General features: G+C 41.4%; 1 protein-coding gene across 2 annotated transcripts in view; it reads right to left on the bottom strand.

Moving 5' to 3' along the window:
* Nucleotides 1-22,500, bottom strand: part of LOC117813125 (transcription factor COE1-A-like) — a 130,415-nt gene that overhangs the window by 96,677 nt on the left and 11,238 nt on the right. For both annotated transcript variants that reach the window (XM_034684231.1, XM_034684232.1), the window contains 2 exons: nucleotides 17,363-17,436; nucleotides 7,546-7,614 (listed from right to left, as the gene is read on the bottom strand). In XM_034684231.1, the coding sequence (XP_034540122.1) occupies nucleotides 7,546-7,614; nucleotides 17,363-17,436 (143 nt within the window). The remainder of the gene's footprint in view (nucleotides 1-7,545; nucleotides 7,615-17,362; nucleotides 17,437-22,500) is intronic.

Raw genomic sequence — 22,500 nt, 5'->3', positions numbered from 1 at the left:
CCTGAAACAAACCCCGCTCTGCTCCTCCTCGCCACCTTTCTCTCCCCCTGTCTGCCCCTCCTTCCTTCCCTTTCTCCTCACCCTCCTCTCCTCCTTTCCTCCTTTTACTCCCTGTAAATGCTTTCTTATCATAATCACCTCTTTCCATCGCTTTCCCACTCCTTCCTCTTTCCTCTTCTTCTCGGCATCTCTTCCTCGGGCGGTGACCCCTCTTAACCTTGTACCTTACACACACACACACACACACACACTCTGACACACACATACACACACACACACACACTGGGGGAACCCCTTAAACCCCTCAGGCTTATGTGGGCCCCTTCAGACTTCGAGAGGACACACACTGTTACCCATAACCCCCCTTGCACACACATACACAATATCACACACTCTCAAACTGCCTTACTCAAGTCATGACACTGATCTAAGTTTTGCACACACACACACTGCCTGAGAGTACACACACACACACTCACACACACACTCACACACACACACACACAGACACACACACAGACTGAGCCTATTAAGCCAATCGTTGCAGTCTAAACAGGCAGCGAGCTGAGCAGTGAGGTAGGTAACCCCTCAGGGCCACGGAGAGAGTAAAACAAAGTAAAAGAAGAAAAGAGGGAAGGGAGGGAGAGAAGAAGGGAGGGAGGGAGGGAAGGAGAGAAAGGGGGTGTGAGGGGAGAGAGAGAGGAGGAGAAAGAGAGCTGAAGGAGGGGGGGGAAAGTGGAAATGTGAGAGAGAAAGGAGAAAAGAGATGAGGATGTCGAGTGATCGAGAGAAGACAGAAGAAGATACAAGAAGGAGAAACTGAATGGCTGCCACACACACACACACAGATAGAGAGAGAGTGAAACACACACACACACACACACACACACACACATGGATACAAGAGGAGGAGAGTGGATGTGGCTCTTTAGGAGTCAAGCAGGCGTATGATAGGATATCGTTGCATGTCGTTAACCCTATATTAACCCTGGGAAGCGGCGGGACACTCACTGCGCTACAACACGGATTAACTGGGCCACACACATACTCGTGCATTGATACAACACACACACACACACACACACACACACACACACACACACACACACACACACACACACACACACACACACATAGACACACACACACACACACACACACACACACACAAACACACACACACACACAGACATGCTGGCAGCTGGCTGTCAGTCCCACCCGTACACACACAAGCGCTGATATCTGCACTGACGCGATGCAATGAGCTGTCAATCACACGCAAACACTCGTTTCTGTTTCTTTCACCTGTTTGTTGCTCACAAATAAACGCAGTAGCCTGAAGAGAGTTAAAGAATGCTGCATGCTGGGAGCTTTACTTTTTATACCGAGGTAATAGATTTCATTTTAAGGTTATTTTTTTTATTATTTAAGATGGGAAGAGCAGGTTATATTTTTCATTCTGTCACAACATGCCTTTCAAATTGCAAAGGCTTCCCATTGGCCAACCCTTTACAATCCAAACTATCCCATGATTCATTGTCTTCCACCATTTTTCTTTCTCCCACAGCTGCATGCAGAGGTTGTTAATAACAGCCGCTGACGCAAAGAGGAAATCCTCACCATGGACCCAACTGTCTCATTTAACTCTACGCTTGACCTTCACGCCGCACAAAAGAAGTGGTCTTCAAAAGATGCAGACCCTGAACTGAGCCACAGCTCGCGTCCTGGACCCCCAAAGCTCCTCTTTCCTCTTTCCAGGTGCTCCAAACACGTAATGGGAGACAATGACGAGAGCAGGATCAAACCAGAGACTCTTTAAAGCTGAATGAAGTTTATAGTTTTGTTTGCACACCAGGGTTTCAGCTGTTGTTTGGAACTTTTGAAGTCCCTGAATTGGCGGATGTTTACGGTAAGGTAAGTTTAATGACCATATAAATGGCTGATAGGTCGTAAAATATTAAAAAGTATCACATACAGGAGCTACCCTCAAACTTTGACTATCGCATTCAGAAGTTAGAAGCTGCAGAATCACTCTCCTTCTTTGTTCTGTCATTGTCTCTTAGACTTTATAAAAAAGATGGATGACATGTCAGTTAAAGTGAAGCCACAATATTTGGCGCCCTCTTCACTGACTGGCGGCAATATTGGTCAAATGTTAAAAGAGCCACATGAGCAAAATGTGACATCAAAACACGTCAAATACAATTTTCTCAAACCTGTTTTTTGTCGGTATAGTTAGCTCTTGTTACGCTGAGTCATGCCCAACCATTTATTATTCCAAGGAGTTTGGTTTTAATTAATTATTTGATGCTAAAATGTTTTTTTTTTCTTTTTTAAAGTAATATTTTGGGGTATTTTTGCCTTTATTGACAGGATAGCTGAAAAAAACAGGAGACTTGGGGAGTAGAGAGCAAGGGTGGACATGCAGGAAAGGGTTGAGGCCGGGAGTTGAGCCAGCGACCTCTGGGGCGAGGACTACAGCCTCTGCATATGGGGCACACTTAGACCGCTAGTCCACCAGGTTCCATGCTATAATGTTTTTTTTTATGCTATACTTTGTGACCTGTTTCCATTTTCCTCTTTTCCTGCTCATTGTGAATGTTGTAATGATTTTTAAATTTGAATAAAGGTAAATGAAAAAAGGAGTTAGACCACATGTTCAAATGTGCACACCATATGAAGAGGATATAGTCCTTGACGCAGTGGTCAACTCCAGGCCCCAACTCCTGCTCAATCAATCAATCTTTATCTATATAGCGCCAAATCACATCAAATGTTATCCGAAGACGCTACCAACAGAGCAGGTCTAGACCGCACTCTATGTTCTATTATTAACAAAGACCCAACATCAAGACAGGATCAGATCCAGTCCCATCTTACAGACAGGACTCAGTCTGATCTCATCTTAATCCACCATGAGCAGAGCACTCTGCAGCATTTAAGTTACAGTGGCAAGGACAAACTTCCTTTAACAGGCAGAAACCTCCAGCAGGACCAGACTCATGTTAGACACACATCTGCTGAGACCGTGTTGGAGAGAGGGATAGAGGGAGATGAAGAGAGAGAGAGATGATAGTGGTGAGACGGATAGTAGTAGTTGTAGCAGCTGGAGTCTGGCACGTCCACAGCAGCAGGCCGTCTGTCCCGTCTAATAAAGGAAATAAATTGCCCGAAAATAGAACTTTAAAATCCTGACTGACGGCTCTGCTGTGTCGTTAAACTTCCCATAACAAGCTGTTACGCTGTAGCGCTGATACGAGGAATCTTTTACATCAGTCAGACATGTGGTCTGCGTCCTATTTGCCAATTTCTACGGGCTTTAAAAACGTCATGAGCACATATCTCATTTCTCTTTGGCTTCACTTTTGTGCAACATGCAGCGATGTGTCGTCCTTCTTTATGTGCTGCAGAGAAACAAACAGCTTGAAGCTTAAAATAAGAGGTACTGAGAGATGAACAAAGAGCAGTGTGATCCACGCAGAGATGTTTACTTGACTTCAATGATACAGCTACTGAAATACTCACTACTACTTATGTTAACTATGTGCTAACATCTCCTCTACAACCACCAATTTATAGGTTTGTAAACTCAGCATTGGACTATAAAAAGAGTGGAGTGCACATGACGTGAGTTGGACTGTGAAGATATTTGCTTGTTTACGAGCAGTGACACGATCATAGCTCTTATTTTCCTCCGTCCCTCCACATGTTGGGTCGGACGGCAGAGTTCCAGATGTTGAGCGGAGAGGCTGAGAGGAGGGGGCTACAGGAAGTATCCCACGGTATACACGGTAACCTTGACATTCCATCCTGACCAAGTTCCCTGACATCTCCCACAATTCACTCTGCTCCTCTCTTCCACACACACACACACTTACTGGCCCCAAACAATGACGCTCTAATACGGCCTTCCACTTACTTACATGTGATGATTGTGCTTGATACTTCTGTCACATCTTCCACTCATTTTTAAGACATTCTCTCAAGAGTCCACACACACCTTGTAGACATAATGAGGTGTAAGCTGAGACGTTTGAGATGTCCAACATAAACAGAAGAATGTGGCTATAGTACAAAGATACTACAACGCTCTGCACACACACACACACTTTGAAATAGCTCCTTAAACATCTCTGTAAGAGTTCATCTCCTCAAGCACAGACATAAGTAATGAAGGTGAGTTTAATGCACACTCCATGTTACACATCCTCATACATGACAAATGCAGCATCTAATTTCCTTGGGAACATTAAACTCTATGTACAGTACCAGTCAAAAGTTTGGACACACCTTCTCATTCAAAGGTTTTTATTTATTTTAATTATTCTCAACATTGTAGATTAATACTGAAGACATCAAAACTATGAAATAATCTGGTTTTGCCATAATCTGGATTACAACAGTAGTCAAATAGGGCTATCCATTGTGTGCTAACCCTACCTCTGAACAACACAACTGATGGTCTCAAACACATTAAGAAGGCAAGTCATTCTACAAATGAACTCTTGACAAGGCTCATGTTCATTAGAAACCATTCCAGGAGACCACTTCATGAAGCAGACTGAGAGAATACTAAGAGTGTGCAAAGCTGTCATGAAGGAAAAAGTGGGCTACTTTACAGAATCTAAAATATAAAACATATTCTGATTTGTTTAACACTTTTTTGTTAATTAAATAATTCCATATATGTTCTTTCATAGTGTTGATGACTTCAGTATTAATCTGCAGTGTTTACAATAATTAAAATAAATACAAACCCTTGAATGAGAAGGTGTTTCCAAACTTTTGACTGGTAGTGTATGTGATATACCTTTTTCATGTCAAAATAAAAGCCTAAATCTACATCATTCATCTCATCATTGTCTTCAGTATTAATCTTCAGTGTTTACAATAATTAAAATAAATTAAAAACACATTGAATGAGGAGGTGTGTCCAAACTTTTGACTTGTACTGTATATACTTCTCCTTTGATTTCCTCTTATTGAGTCTGTATTTATTTATTTATTTTTGTACGTTTTATTTTAGATTTTAATTTTACATCTTCCAAAGTACCTTCAAACATTAGGGGAAAAAATAAGGTGTTTAAATTACGTTAAGGGTCAATTTGACCCTTTTCAGTTTTTGTGTTGACCAAAGTTGTGGTTATCCTTTCTTTTTCTTCATGAAATTTTGTGACATTTCCTCATCTAGGGTCATGAACTGGTGTGTAAAATCTGGACACTTTGATGTGTAGTAGAATGTCTGTGCAGAGTTTGTATACAAAGATGATGTTAAGGGTCATTTTGACCCTGACGCTTTAATGTGGGTAATTAGCTCTTCAGATCAAATATACATGTCTCTTTTATGTACTTTTCTTTGAGTGCCTTTGAATAGCCATTCAGACCCAGAGACCCAGGTGTGTGTAGAGGAGGAACTTTCTCTCCCTTGTCCTTTTCCCTGTTCTCATGTCATCTCTTTGACAAACACACCAAAAATGAGCTCCAGAAGGATTACAGCTGAAGAAGCTTCATCACAGATTTTGAACTGGGATAGTGATACAGAGGAAGAGATTTCAGAGACAGAGGATCTTTCAGAGACTGAGGACAATGTTATTGATGATCCAGATTGTCAATTTTCCTACGATGAGGAGGATTCAGAGGACGAGTCTGCCGTTGTCTATCCATCAGATGAAAACCAAGGAATAGAGCAAACATCATCATCATCAAAATTTGTTTTCACTGAGAAAGCAACAGTTGTTTCATACTGCCCAAAAGAGAAACAAGAATGTTCTTGTAATGAGCAAAATGCACAAAGATGCATCTCTGAGCACAAGAGAAGACATGATGCCACTAAAAAAACATTAACTAAATAGTTCTTTAGTATAGTGTTGGAATTTAAAATGTATTGTATGTCTCTTTTCTAAATGTTTATATAATATAAATTAGAGTTGTCATTGGTTTAACCTGTTTTTTTACTTTTTTGTCTTGTAGAAAGAGAGTTGTTGAAGCAGTGTTTTTATCTGTTTTAGATTATGGTGATGTGGTTTATAGACATGCTGCAGCTTCAACACTAAAACCCTTGGACTCTGTTTACCACTCTGCTCTCAGATTTATAACTGGTGACAGATATGACACTCATCACCGTGTCCTGTATGAGAAGGTTGGTTGGCCCTCTCTTGAGCAAAGGAGGAACAAACACTGGCTTTTATTTATTTTTAAAGCGCTTGTTGGAAAGCTCCCCACCTACCTCACAGACTTGTTGGAATGGAATTGCGGATCCTATGGGACTCGCTCTTCCGATTGGCTCATTCTGAAAGTACCACGAATAAATACTGAACTGGGTCGATCAGCATTCTCCATTGATGCTCCTAAATCATGGAATACCCTCCAACAGACTTTGAAGCTGACATCCTTTCCATCTCTTGCAGAGTTCAAGACCTTGATCTCTGACCACTGTGTCTCAAACTGTATCTGTTTTAATTAATCTATTATTTTGTATATGATTGTGTTTGTTTGTTTGTTTGTTTGTTGTTTCTAATCTAACTGTGATCTCGACGACATTGGAAATGAGGGAAACCTCAATGTCTTTTCGAGAATAAATACAGGTTTGAATTGAATTTTCACAGTATGGGTCGATATGACCCGCAATGTAATGAATGTAATTTTTTTTCAACATAATACAAGGGTTAAATGTAACATCTTTCATGGTGTTTTTTCTTCACCAAAACAATGATCACTGTGTCTCCTGATAGTGTGGTATCATGGATGAGAATCAGCTCCTTCACTTCAGTCCCTATGAGTCACTCTTCCATACAGACACACACACACACACACACACACACACACACACTCAGAAGAATCTGCTCACAGAGGGTTAAAACAACTGCCAAGCACAAATCAGATTAAAAATGAGGATGGATCTCATTTCAGTTTTTCTCTGTCACTTTTTTCTTTGCTCATGACCCATTTTTCTGCTGCTGCTGCTGGAGAGACAGAGGAAAAAAGAGGAGGAGGAGGAGGTAAGGGAGGGATAACTTCAGTCCTCCACCTCAGCAGACAGAGAGACAGACAGGAGGAAGAAAGAGAGAATCAGACAGACAGGTAGGAGAGAAAGTGTCAGCTCGTGCTCGTAAACAGCTCAGAAGTCTGTGTTACGTCGAGGAGACACATCTGAGCAGCGTTTGTTTACTGAAATCTGAGGAGGATTTTGTGAGAGTGCATGTGCCTGAATCTGACGGATATGAGGTGCAAACTGATGTGCATTTATGTGCCCCCCGTACCGCTAAATTGATTCATAAAAAGGTTCACGTGGACCTTTATTTCCTGCTACTTTTACCGGCTCAGCTCCGCCTGAGAGTCCTGCTGTTTGACTCACAGATGCAAAGATTCAGCGTCACTCCGTCTCCCATCAGACGCCGGGACTCACATCTGAAGAGCTGCTATTTCAGGAGCGACAGCTGATCATCACAACATGCAAACACCCTGTCATACACTGCCATTCAAACAGGTCAGCTCATCCAGTGTGTGTGAGTGTGTGAGAGAAAGACTGAGACTGAGAGGCAGTACCTGTCGATGATAACGGGGTCTGAAGGTGTCTCATTACGGTTCCCGCAGCTCTTCTTGTCACAGCACCGACTGCAGGAGGAGAAGAAGACAGGGTTAGAAGACTCAGGCGTACAGTACGTTACACAGGAGCTCACATTCAGATGTTAGAATGGGATCGTTTCAGCATATTATGTCTGTACCAATGTTTTGAACTTAACACCAAATTCACAGAAAACTGATCAAGTCTGGGAGAAAGAGGCTGCCGTGCTGAGCCGGTCTTCACTGACAGCACAGATAAAAATAGACGTACATGACATGGAGAGTGAGCGTAAAGCAGGATATGAAAGAGAGGAAGTTTCTAAGAGGATGAGGCAGCTGGTGAGCTTAGACATTTTTGGGATATTTAAGTTATTAAATCAGATATGGAACCAGAGTGTAAGATGGATCGAGGCCTGTATGTAAGCTTCATTTCTATGAGTCCTAATGGGGATGCAATATCGTCCCTGGTGACTGATACTGGAATCATCAGCAAACGATTTCACATCCATCAGTGACAGAAGTCAGAAAATGAAAAGACCACCAGAAGTAGCTGATCTCCTCTGGTTCTAACATTTACAAGTTAGTTTTCCATGAAAATTAACATTTTAGTTGTATTCAGCATTTCTACCAACTTTCAAATAAGATATTTCCATTCCATTCCATATCTTAGATTTTAAAATATTTTATGTTTTCATGCTTCTGTTTGTTTAATGTCACATTTTAAATTGGATATTTCTGACAAGTTATGTTGTTATGGAATTAACCTGATTTTGGATCTACAGTTAGATGTTGGGCATACGGGCACCCTGTGGGGAAGTCAAGAGGTCTGAGCCAGCTTCAGGCTGCGACTCGACACAGGAAAGATTCAATGTGTGAGTCTGAATCCTTGGGAGGAAGTTCTGAGATGAATCGAATGATTAAAGGTTCATTTCGGTTAAGACAAGATCCGTTCAGTCAGACAACTCACGTTTAAATTGTTTATTGTAGCAGCAAATACATATTCATGTTTGGCGCCCAGGCTCCGGCCTCATCACTCCCTGCAGATAAGTTTACATGCAGACTTTGAGGAGTGATGAGCAAAACATACTAAACACCCCCCGGAGCCTGCAGGTGGAAGCTGGGGAGGCGGCGGGGAAGAAGAAAATATCAGCAATAGGCATGCAGCAGCAGAGGCGTTGACAGGCAGAGGGAGAGATGGGAGATTTTCCCCAGTTTAAATAGACCGCCAATTTGAGAGGCAGAGGGCGGGATTGGATGATGGTTATGAGAGTGGGACATGTGACGTGTATGGCATTGCAGCTCGAGTTGTCTGCCTGAACTAGCTCGCAGGCGTCGCTCCATTTGTGGTTCTGTGTCTGGAGGGACAGTCAGACTCTGTAAGTTACAGACTTCAGAGCAGCAAAGCAGGCTGATTATTTATAATAACCTCTCCTCATTTAAATAAATAATAAGACCCAACACTGTTTACTCTGTACGTTAAGTTACATAAGTACAGAGAGAGACAGAGAGAGTAGATCAAACATAACTGGCCGCATATAAAATGTAAATGTTTTAAGAGTCTGCTGTGTGTTTTTGTTGATTGTTACTGTTCTGCTTTTCGTTTTTCAACTCTGAAGCACTTTGAATTGCTCTTTGTATGAATGCTGCTTTATAAATAAACTTGCCTTGCCTAAGGTCTTCTATTTGTAGGAAATGGCGACTGTTGAAGATAACTAAAAGATGCAGTATTTTCAAAACAAGTGTATATATTAATTTGTGAGGAAGAGTTCAGAAATCCACATTTTATGGACAAACTCTGATTTTGAATTACAGCTGTCATGCGTCTCGGATTACTCTCCACCTCTCCAAGTATTGGGGCGCTGTTGGCCTAGCGGTTTATGTGTGTGTCCCATGTACAGGGGCTACAGTCCTCGTCACAGCAGTCGCTGGTTTCACTCCCAACTACGACCCTTTGCTGTATGTCTTCCTCCGCTATCTACTCCCTATACTTCCTGTCTCTCTTCAACTGTCCCTTCTATTCACTGTATAATAAATGGACGTAGTATCTGTGACGTCACCCATATGTTTCTGAAGCCAATCTTCATCGGGAGCCATATTAGAAATCCTGAAGTCAACCTAACTTCTGTCGAGTTAGTTTGAGGTAAAGAGACGGGCCTTTAGCCTTTTCTCTAACAGCTACAGTGTTCCTGCCTGGTGTATTAAGGACACTTGTGCATGTAATGAAGGCTTGAGTGACTTGAACAGTGTTCATGACTGTTTTTATGATAAAGATTAATTTGCGTCGCTGGCTCAGGTAGGGAAATACCAACAATAAAAATAAAAATAAGCAACAACAATTAATACAAATAACAACAACTTCTGTATTGGTATCAGTATCAGCTATCAGTTAAATGATCATTTAAGACTGTAATCTAGGGTGGTGGCTGTTGTAGTGTCAGAGAATAGACTTTAAAATCCTGCTGATGGTTTATAAAGCACTGAATGGTTTAGGCTGATCTGCTGCTACTTTATGAACCACCTCGACCTCTGAGGTCATCAGGTACTGGTCTGCTTTCAGTCCCAAGAGTCAGAACGAAACATGGTGAAGCAGCGTTTAGTCATTATGCTCCACATATCTGGAACACACTCCCTGAAAGCTGCAGGTCTGCTCCAACTCTCACCTCTTTTAAATCAAAGACTAAGACTTTTTTATTTGCCTCTGCCTTCCTATCTTAGATTATTTTAACTCACTTTAAATTAAAATTTTAATGTCATTTTTAATATATTTCTAATTTTCCTTTTCTTTTCTGTTTTATTATATTTGTCATTTTAATTGTGTTCTTTTCTGCCTGTCTGAATGTCTCCAATGCTTTTAATGCTTTAATGTAAAGCACATTGAGTTGCCCTCGTGTATGAAATGCGCTATACAAATAAAGCTGCCTTGCCTTGCCTAGTACAATTACAGTGTACTTGGTGCAAACAAAGCGGCAAACTCCGGTCTCAAACGATGAAGCCAATGCGGAAGTGATATAAACTGCAATACATCGAAAATCCACTTGAGGCTGGCTGCAGAAACACCGGAAACTACATAGATATGAATGGGAAAAAGACGATCTTTGCAGCATTAATAAACATGTTTACAGCCTGGTTCAAAAAACGGCTTGGCCCTACAACGCTAATCTCTCTAATGGCACACACTGTACGGGGGGGTGAATTTTTTTTTCTAACATGACGGTTAAGAAGATATTAAGATTATGAGTTTTGCCCAAATAAGGACATGACTGACGTAACTCCCGGTCGGGAACACACAGCCATTGGCTAAGAGACTCACACTACGTCACACTCTGCCTAGTTGAGTTCCGCATTACCAATATGGCTGCTGCCGTCGATTTGCTTCAAAACAGCTCTTAGGAACAGATGGGTGACGTCACGGATACTACGTCCATATTTTTTACAGTCTATGGTGCAAACTAAGACTTTCCAGTGGAAGGCATGGAGTCTTGTATTAAGCTCTTTTTTTTCTACAGTCCACTTTGTTTCTTTCTAAGTTCCCCTCATATCCTGGCCATCCTCTGCACAGACACCCAAAACTATCCAGGGATTTTACAGTTTTTCCCTCCTTCAACAAATTCTGATATCTGAAGTTGTGCATCTGCTCATATTAAAAATATGATAATAATTGCTTTGCTTGCCCATATGTTTCTATCTTTATATTCTTATTTGTCTTTCAAGATGCTCAAAATGCAAAAATTAAATCAATTAACTAATTAACTTACAACAAATACCACTGAAATTAAATTACAATGTACAGTAAAAAAATAGCAAAACTTTGAGGTGCCGGTTTAGCTCAGTTGGTAGAGCAGGCTCCCCATGCACAGAGTCTACTGTCCCTGTAACACCGCTCCAGGTCCAACTCCTAGCCCTGTTGCTTTTTGGTGCTCGCATCCCCCACTCTCTGTCTCCTAGTCCAAATGAAGTTAAAGAGCTCAAAAGATACTCTCAAAAAATATATATATAGAAATCGCCATAATCCGTACATTTTGCTAACCCTCACATACATCCTAAACTCTGCTGCAGCACGCCGTCATTGTTTGACATCACATGATAAATCATCTAAAAAGAGTTTACCCTGCAGCTTTAAACAGTTGTTGCGGATGGATGCAATAAAGTATTCATGGGGGAAGAACGATTGAACATTCTGCTGTTTGAAGAAATAAAGAAGAATTGATTTTTGCTGAAACAATTCATATTTTTCAAAGTTAATACGGGTAAATTACTGTACAGGAAGGGTGCATACTCATTCACTTTTTACTGATCTGATCTGATTTAGAACGACTCCAGAGAAATCACTATAAAGGAGTCGTTTCAGCACGCAGGAGGAAATGTGTTTATATTCGACTGGCAGAGCCAAGCTCGATCTGTATCACCACTTTTAAGCATCAGGAGCAGACGAAAAGTGAGGCGATGCTGTTATCAAGCTACACATTCACCGAGGGAGGAGGTTAGGGGGACACACTGATCGATGGAACATCTGACTATTCATGGACCTTGTTTTTTGTCTCCACTTTCTTTCCAACAAACAACCAACAAGACAATATCTGAGAATCCGTGTGCGCTTGATTTACATTTACAGCAACACTATCTGCCGTGTAGAACCTCTAAAGACTCACTTATTGATTCACTCAGAGAGCAGACTTGCAATGCATCACTGTTGGAACACTATCAGACAACTTCCAGTCAATCCTAATTGTACTGATGAACAGGTGAGGCGGAGGGTGGGGGGAGGATTGAAGAGGCCTGAGGCTCAGAGGAGGAGTGGGTGGGACACACAAAAGACAAAAAAAAAAAAGAGCTGGCATGTGCACCACGATTCACACATCTGTAGTACGAGTGTGTCAAAGCTTTCCTGCGTGCATCAATTATGAATAAAGGTGTAAGAAAGGAGGAGAGTGAAAGGGTGAGCGTGGGAGAGAAAGCTAAAACAAGAGGAGGGGAGAAAGGAGAGGTTTGGGTGGGAGGAAGAGGAAGGGGAGACGTCTCCGGTTACTCTCTGTCACAGATGGCAGAGGTGGAAAGAAAGAGGCTGATACGTTACACCTCGCACATTGTCTCTACTATCTAACTCTTCTCTTTCTGCTCGCTGTCACTTCCTGTCTGCAGCTCCGTGAACTGGGTCACTTTGTGGGAGCACCGGCGAGAGGTTCGGGAGAGAGGGGGAGATAAGGGGTGAGGAGAGGGGAAGTAGATGAGGAGATTAAGGGAGGACAGTAGAGGGAGAAGGGTGGAGGATGGAGTTAATGGAGGGGGGGGAGGAGGGGAGGAGACAGAGGGGCGGGATAGGGGGTAATGTAGCACTTATTGCTGTGGATCCTGGTGATCTAATCATCTGCTCTACCCCTGCACACACACACACACACACACCCCTCCTCCTGCTGCACACACATCATACGTGGACCGCAGACACACATCTTTAAACAATAGAGCCACAGAGGTATGAACTGAAGCAGCTTCTTTCACTTGATCTTATTGTGAAATGATAAATAAATATCAGAGGAGGCACAAAGAGGCAGAGCTAAGCTGATTTGTTGCTTTTCAATGTTTTATATTATTGTGAATTAGATATGAGAGTCTGGAAAACAGCTGGTGTGAAGGTTTCATTCTGAGGCTCTGGGACACTTTCATTATGTTTAATCGATTTATCATAAATATAAAATAAAGATTATTCTTTTATACTTTAAAGCGTCTATATCCTACATCCTGATTTCCACCACTGAGTGTATAAATTACATGGACACTCAACTTCTCTGTATGTCAGCTATCCGTCCCCTTCCTACTCTCTTCATAATCATAATAACAAAACATTCAGTCTATAGATATTTGCTCTCCTGGTAAAAGCCAATAAGAGTCCCTAAAAGAGTTTTCTGCCTTTCTTCATATTTTTGTTTTTATATGTAATTCTCTTTAGTGTTTTCAGTCCAGAGTGATGAACAACATTACACTTTATCTTTTCTTCATGTTTCTTTCTTTTTGTTGTTTACTTCTTTTTAAATAATTGGTCCTTGTGTTCTCATATTGGTTCTTATGTTGCCTTGGTTCTTCTCCTCTGCTGTTGGATTCTTATGTTTTGATTTACACTTGGAATATTTATGCTGGTTGGGTTCTTATGTTGGATTGGTTAGTTGCTGGCTCGATCATCTGTTGTTGGTCTTTTCGTCTTCTTCATTATTCTGTTGTTTGACTTTTCTGTATTTGGGTTATTTATATTTGCTTAATTGTTCAAGCAATTTTAACCAATGCATTTAAAAGTTTCTATATAAACAAATGTATTATTATTATTATAATTATTAATACTAATATTGTTATTTTTGTATTATTTTCGTAATCATTAACATTTGTATCATTCTTTTTCATTAATATTATCAGTTATCATTATTATAATACAAAATGTATTATTATTATTATTATTATTATTATGAGCATCATTATTTCTTCATCTTTATATAATCATAAATGTTATTATTCTTATTTTAGCTTTGTTATCATTATTATTTTATTATTACTATAATAATAATGATCATGATTATCATGAGCATCATTACTGTTATCATCATTGTTATTATCATTATTATAATTATAAGATTATTTGTATTATTATTTGTATTATTTCTATTATCATTATTCTTATTCTTATTCTTATTATTCTTATTATTATTCTTATTATTATTGTATTATTATTTCATATAATAAGTTATATTACGTAATACATTTGGCCAGGCGAATGATAAGAATCTGTTGCAATGGAAACATCCTACCAACCATAAAATCAGGGGCACTTTTTTTTAAAGCTGTTTGAACAAATCCTCTTTTAGAAAAGCTGACATTTCTAATCTACACTTTTATAACCCTAGCTTTATATAAAGCTGGGGTTGGTAGTCTCGGAAAACCAGCATGAATTTGAATGTAGCTTTTCCTCATGACTCCGTCTAACCCCTCCCCTCCTCCCTCGGAGCTCCTCCAAAACGACGCCCCCCCCGCTCACATGCACGAGCGCTGCTGATTCTCGACCATATGATGGTGACTGATTCAAAACCGGTCCTCACCAAAACATTCTCATAGTGAAAGTTAAAAACACAAACAAACATGGCTGCTGTTAGCACTCACAACTAGCATTCTAGCATTATCCAGTTGTACTGGTGACACGATATCAGGAGAAAAGTTATAACACATATATAATACTGTAACAGCTCTACTGTTTGTTAAACGTGTTCAGTGTAGATGTTCTTAATTCCTACAGTGTTGATGGTCAGTGAAGGCATCAGGAGAGGTGTAGAGTGTGTGAGTGGGAGAGAGGAGAGACAAGAGGAGAAGTTCTTCATTCATTCAAACATTGATTGTTGTTTTGTTGGTTGGCATGGTAACGGCCGACAGTGACCGGTTATTAAAGCTCAACGTGTTCACGAATCGGCTCGTCATCACTACAGCGTCCGGACGGACGCTACAATAAATATATATTTTCTGTAGGACTTACTGAACGTCATTAATTATTCTGCTTGTTGGTGAGAGCTTTTTAGACTCTGATCCGGACTACAGTCCTGAGCAAAGCACCTCATCAGGTCAGAGGGGACAGGCCCGAGGACGAGCGAGAGGGGCAGTAAATAGAGTCAGGGGAAGTAGAGGCAGGAGACGGGGACTCGGAGGAGTGCACGCCGGGGAAATGTACGAGCAGGAGGAGGGCAGAACGGCTGGACGGGATTTGATTGGTTTAAAATTTGGGGAGCCAAAAAACGGTGATTGGTTGTTGTTTTCCCAGGTTTACTCCGGCTGTAGATAGCAGCTTTTTTTCACTCTTTTTTAGGAACACATCATGTATTGATTACCATCAGGACATAAAGATCATTTTAACCAGTAAGACAGAAAGTGTATCTAAATCTGATTACCAACCCCAGCTTTAACATTCACTGGCAAGTCATCGCAAAGCAGCCAAAACATTTTCAAATCCAAAGAACTTTATCTTAAATGATTCTCCAAAGGTTCCAAATAATATAACACCAAATATGTTTGACCGAACTTTCTGTAAAAACAATAACGCTGCACAAAATATCAAGCTCTCAGTTTGTGTTGATTTTGGCGCCCCCACATAGGTCATGTTTTAAGACAACAAAATCTCATCCTGCTTTCTTTCAAAAGCTCAAAAGTTTCACTCATCATTCATATTTAATGTAAAGAAAACTGTTTCTTTAGCTTGCTCATGTTACAGCTACCTGGCTGCAGCTGTTAAAGGTTGTGTTTGCTTTGGTAGCTCATTAAAAGATATCACCATTCAGTTCAGTCTGTTTCTTAACAAGTTAAAGTCTCCTCACAGGAGTTTGAACACGTGGGAAAACCTGAGTCTTCTATGTATCTTTAGTGAAACAAGCTGCTGCATCCTTTTTTATAGTCTACATTTTTTTAAGTCAAAGATTAACAACTTCTTATTGAAACAGATAAACAAATTGAAACCATCAGTCCTTTTTAACTCATGATATAAATGTCACAGTCGTCCGTGTCGTCCTGAGAGTGAAACCTCTCGTGCTCGTGGCAGAGCTCCAAACAGGTTTGCATCGCAGCTTTGTGTTCTGGCAGATTGGCTGCGAGCATATGGCTAATAGCAGCACTGTGACAATGAGCCACACTGATTAATGGACGCCCTGCGCTCTTTGTTCGTGTGTTACACGTATGTGTGTTGTGTGTGTGAGGCCCCGCTGCAGATCCAGCGTGTGAGAACACAGAGAAACGGCTGGAACTTTGACCTCAGCTGCTGCTGTGTGTTTACAGAGTCGTACTGTCTGTGAATATCAGAGTACGGGACACTTCTGTACTGTAGGAGTTCATGCATACTGTACGTTTAATGCAAACGGTTTATTCATGTTGCATCTCCTACGTGATAAACAGTGATATTTTTCCATAAAATCTGTTACAAAAACAGTTTATTTATGAATTCCCTGTAAATCTTTTAAGAATTTGAATGTGTGCTCCATAAAGCTCTGCAGGAATATTCAGTGAGCTGTGGAATAAAGTATTAGTGTTCCTGATTTCACGGCTAAAGTCCCTGCTTGTGCATAAAGATGAACCCCAATTTATATTGTTACACTTAAAGTTGCTCCGTGACAAGGTCAGGGAATAAGAACAACTTAATTCATGTGCTAAATTTGAATTTTTATAACTGTGGTGTGCACGAGGGAGCGTGCATATGCATACTTCTTTGTGTCCTGTGTTTGTGTGTGTGCGTGTGTGTGTGTGTGTGTGTCTGAGACCCTGCCTATATTTTATAGTCAGATTGTGCAGGAAGGCCCATTTGTTAGCCATGAAACAACAGGAGGGTTCAGATTGACTAATGAGTTTCTCTGTGTCCTAATTAACCAGGCGCCTCACACTTACACACATATGCACACACACATACTATGCATGCATCCACACACACACACACACATTTTCTTGTGTATAGGATAGGTTGGTAAAACGCCTCTATAAATAGAGCTCTTTCCTCCCAACCTACTTCCAAAAGGAAATTCATCTTTAGATTATAATTAAAGCAACGACTCTGATAGCCAAAAACTCATCTTCCTCAACTCATCCAGCTTCATGTGTGTGAGGGTGTGTGTGTGTGTGTGTGTGTGTGTGTAGGGGGTTAATGAGGATGACAAAATAAGAAGTGTATTGAGTACAGAGAGGTGATTGGTGGAAACTTTCTACAAGTGTGTTAGAGGAGGAAAGATTAGAGGACAGGAGGAGACAGGCAGGGAGGATTTTTTAAGATGGAGAGAGGAAGTAGATCTTTTACCTGCACATGATCTCGTGTGTCAGCAGCACCCGGCACATCTCGGGGTTCTTGTCTTGTCCTTCATAAATAATCGCCTGAGGAGGAAGAGGAGAATAATACATTGTTAGTTAAAAAAACACAGACCTCAAATCCAGTCTCCTACATCATCAAAAGGTAGTTGGAGTCAAGTGACCGTAACTGTGTGATGTCCAAAGTCATACATGTAGAATGATCTTTATATGTTTGTTTGTTATTTTCAATATCAACAGCAAGATTTATTTCAGAAAGGAGAGTTGGGTTCTGTAGTTTTCAGCAAGCTTTCCTCAAATATTCTTTCATTTGGACGCCTAAATTTCAGCTCCAAAACTTTTGAGGCTTCAAGTCAGAATTTGTAGAACAGGGACGTTTTGTCTGTGGAATAAACCAGCAATAAACTACAACACCCATGCTCATCCTCATACAGGAACATGTTACCAAGTGCATGACATGACGCCCCCTTTTTTGGCAAACAGCTGTTGGCACAAAGACATAAGTCTACCAGGAGAGAATCCAACTCCAGCTTCCTCCCACAGTCCAAAAACATGCACACTTGCTTGAACTCTAAATTGCCCTTAGCCCTGTGATAGGCTGGCAACCTGTCCAGTGTGTACCCCGCGTTGTGCTCAACGACAACTAGGGTAGACTCAAGCCCCCCCAACGACCCCAAATGGGAAAAACTGTGAAAGATTATGGATGGGTGGACTGATTAGGGTGAAGTCTACATATGAAATCTGTAATGTTTTTTCCAGGATAAAGACCAAACTTCCAATGAACGCAACTTTCAAGGAACGCACGCTGGAATACAGCTCTTCATTTAAATTCTACTTTATTACTTTGTTCCAGATGACTTTCTGCAGGATGCAGAGTAATGACGTCATGTGTTGCGTCCTAAACAGAGACACTTTCAGATCTGAATAACAAATATATCATTCACCATAGGTTATGCACCAAAACTGGGGAACTCTCTGCCTCTGGACATTAAAACGGCGAGCTCTCTGGGTGCTTTTCAAAGTGAACTTAAGACTCATCTTTTTAATCAGCCCTGGACTTAATTATTAGAATCTTTATTTTAACGACATTTATTTATCTAAATTATTTATTTCTCGTATTTTTTTACTTTAAGTGATTTTTAATTTTGCTTCCTACTCTAACTGATTTTATTTATTTTACTGTTTTGATTTTATTTTATTTTTAAGCATTTTTTATAATTATGTCTTTTATAATTTTACCATTTCTGTTGTTTTCTGTTGCTCTGTTCTTTTCTTGAATACTTTGGGCTGCATGCTTTTTTGTATAAAAGGTGATATATAAATAAAGTACAGATGAGTTGTGTAGGCTATAAAGAGTGAATGTGAATAAGACTGTTTCAACACCAGTTAAAAGCTCCTTACTGTACCTTTAATCAGGCTTTCACAAAAAGAACTCAAGTCAGATCGATTCATTGTTGTTTTTTTGTCTTTCAGTGAAACTTGTTCATGTAAACAAATGTAGAATAAAGCCTGATGTGTCTTCACTTCTGAAAGTTATGAAAAGTTACTTGTTCCATAATTGAGGCAACAACAAATCACTGACAGTCAAACCGCTCTGATCAATGCCCGTCATCTTCTGCATCAGTGCTCGGCTGCACAAAAACGTATTTGCATGTTCTCACATCGCTGCACCTCACAGCGAAGAGACGACGCCCGCCGTTAGCAGAAGTGCACATGATGTCTAACCTGGAGGTGTTTCAGCTGTGATGGGTTTATTTACTCGTGTTATGAAGTGTCACAGGCAGAGAGTCGGTGTTGTTAGAGTCCACTTCAGCTCCAAAACCACACATGATCTTTGTGCAGCATGTACACACACTCTCTTATTCACACACAGGTAAAAGAAACATATGTATATTTAATCTTCCTGGATGCTGATGATCTGAATCTATAGTCACAAAAAGATGAGAGCTTTTATTCTCAAAGCAATGTCCGTGTTTTCAGCTTGGTATTTTCAGCTCTGCGTGCTTCCATTAGACAATATTCCACGATCAGGTGAGAAAGCTCTGAAGAAAGCGAAAGCAAAGTCACACACTGCTAAGCCATCCATCAATCTCTGCACCCGACCTGTCAGTCTTTGGTCTATTCCAGTCTGTTTGATCTGTCGATCCAAACCGCTGAAACTCTCTCTGAGTGACAAGCTCGCTTTCTCTCCTGGAGCGCTGAAAAAGTTTCTCTGTCCTCTCTAATCGTCCTCCGCCGGAGCTCAGACAACCTGCTGCCACCACGCCACCATCAGTTTGTAAATAAAGGTCATTTAGCAGAGTGAGGGCTGAGCAGCAGTAAAGCTGACGCCAACAAAAGTGAGGTGAGTAATGTAAAAAACCTCTCCTATGTGTCCCAGCAGGGGCCCCGGGGGCGAGTGGACCATACGGGGCCACAGCTTGAGCCGAGTGCCGGGTGAGCCCCTCATTTGTAAAGCTCTAGTTCTCTAGCTTGGAGCTTTGCAGTATTAATGGAGAGCAGATACACTCAGAGGGCCTTGATACAATAATATTGTAGCCTAAAGCTCTTCTCACTAACAGCTCCTTGTCTGCAGGACCCTCCGTGTTTTCTGGAATCGGAGCCCCTGACTTGTCCCGAGGCCCCCGGGCGGCTGTCAGTTATAATTTTCCCTGCATGTGCATAAAGTCTGATTGTAAAACCTCTGTAGGAAATGTATCGACACCTGAGCCTGGAGCCTGCAGGGGGGGCAGAGTCCGGGGTTTGAGCATGCTCAGTCAGCTGTGAAATATGAAACAAAAAGAATCAGAAGGAGTGAAGCTACAGGCGGACAGAGCGGACCTTTAAAGAGTCAGATCTGCTCAAATACTCAGACGTGCTGTGGTGGCCAAATCCATCTTTCAGAGGGCGAAGTAAAGAGCTTCCAACAGTGAACACATTTCAGCAGCGAGCAGCCAAAGCAAAGATGCTCCTGCTAACACGGCACTGACGTTCATCCAACAGACACAACATCTGAAACCGCTCCTCTGATCTCCTCTTTCCAAATTTATAACTTTAATATTTACTTTCAAATTACAGCTCAATGAAAGGAGAGCTGAGTGTGGGAACTGCAGGAAGAGACAGCAGTAAATGATGAAATGTGCTTTATGAGCAACGGTGCTGTCTGTGAGTCAGCTGCTGGGGAGGAGAGAGGGTCACACAACTTCCTCTGAACTCGTTTCCTCACTGGACAAACACGCATCGATGCCGCCTCCACCTCTGTTGGATTTACTTTTTTTTGCTCTTTCTCTCAACACACACAAACACACACACACACACTCACACACTTAAGAAACCTTTCACACTTTGGTCTTGGTGAGAGCATTTATCTTACTGAACAGAATCAGGTCTGATGTATCGCAGCTCTACTCCAAAAAGCTCTAAAGAGGTCAGTGAAGTACAGTCTATGGTGGTTTTTTCAAGCATCTTAAATTCTTATTTTGAATTGGACCAGCTCTTAGTTATGCTGCTATAGGCTTAGCCTCTCCTTCTATCCCTCTTTCCAATTCGGTCTCATTCAGTCTGCATAACATGAGTCTGGTCCTGCTGGAGGTTTCTGCCTGTTAAAGGAAGTTTTTCCTTGCCACTGTAACTTGCTAAATGCTGCAAAGTGCTTAAAGCTTTCCTTTATGATTAAGCTTATAGTTAGAGCTGGCTCAGGCTTGGACCAACTCTTAGTTATACTTCTATAGGTCTAGAATGCTAGGGGAACTGACACACTGTCTCACTGGGATCCTATCTCCCCCTGTATCATTTACTTTAACTCTTCATGTCCCAATAAAGTTGCTGACCAAAGATCTTTCTGGAGTCCCTGAGCTCCCTTGTCTCGTAAGTCCCTCTGGATCTCTGCTGCATCTCCTTTATCCCTCTCTCCAACACGGTCTCAGCAGATGTGTGTCTAACATGAGTCTGGTCCTGCTGGAGGTTTCTGCCTGTTAAAGGAAGTTTGTCCTTGCCACTGTAACTTGCTAAATGCTGCAGAGTGCTCTGCTCATGGTGGATTAAGATGAGATCAGACTGATTCCTGTCTGTAAGATGGGACTGGATCTTATCCTGTCTTGATGTTGGGTCTTTGTTAATAATAGAACATAGAGTACGATCTAGACCTGCTCTGTTTGGAAAGAGTCTGAGGAGAACATTTGTTGTGATTGGTGCTTTATAAATAAAGATTGATTGACATGCAGCAAAGAGACGAGGTCTAACCCACAGTTGCTGCAACAAGGACTGTATCTTCTGTACATGGGGCACATGCTTTAACTTCTGAGCTAAACAGGCATCTTAAGAAATCTTGGTCCAACAAGATGACTGTAACTTTGTTAAGAACACAACAGTGGCTAGCAGGAGTATAAAGACATCATCACTTTGTTCACTCTATGGGAGTGACGTTTCCTGTCCTTTACATGTTGCATTCACACACCAGCTCACCCTGACTTCATGCTTCATTTCATCATGAAAAAAACGGCTAAAGTTGAGGTTCAAAAGTCAGCTGTTTGCGTTCACACATGCAGCTCTCTTGGAGAATTTCAGGAAATCTTCAGGAGGGCAGTGCATGTGTAAAAAGGGCTTATGTGTCTAATCAAATCTAACAATCCTTGTTTCTTCTTGTCTTTTTGGACTTCAGGTTGGGTTTCCTTTTCTTCATTATGATTTCTCAAACACTGCCGACCATTAAAAGTTGCCAATCACAGAAAACGTACCTTAAACTGAGTCCTTTTGTTTTCTAATATCACTTTATTTGTCCTGCTGAGATAAACAACACTCCCTCACCAGGATCCTGTGTGAGCAACTTCCTCCACCATCCAGGCCTACATTCTCTCTGCTTACTTCATCACACTGTCACCTCTCCTGCTCCGCTCTTATCTTCCCTCTGCTTTATTTCCTCCTCTGTCTCCTCCCTCTCTCCTCCTCTCAGGGCCTTTCATGCAGCATCTCCACCGCTCGCTCCTCCACCTTTGAAGCAGCCTGACATGTGCGGCGTGTAAACAAGGCGCCGTTAAGCGGGGGAACACACTTCCTCCTGCGTTAGTGTCAGGTCGACTCGGTAGCTAGTGATCCGACGAGGCCGCAGTGACAGACGCTTTATTCTCCGGGACAGAGTCGTGATCAACCGCG

The sequence above is a fragment of the Notolabrus celidotus genome, chromosome 5, assembly GCF_009762535.1.
Source record: "Notolabrus celidotus isolate fNotCel1 chromosome 5, fNotCel1.pri, whole genome shotgun sequence".
Taxonomy (NCBI): Eukaryota; Metazoa; Chordata; class Actinopteri; order Labriformes; family Labridae; genus Notolabrus; species Notolabrus celidotus.
This window is presented reverse-complemented; position numbering and strand designations above follow the sequence as displayed.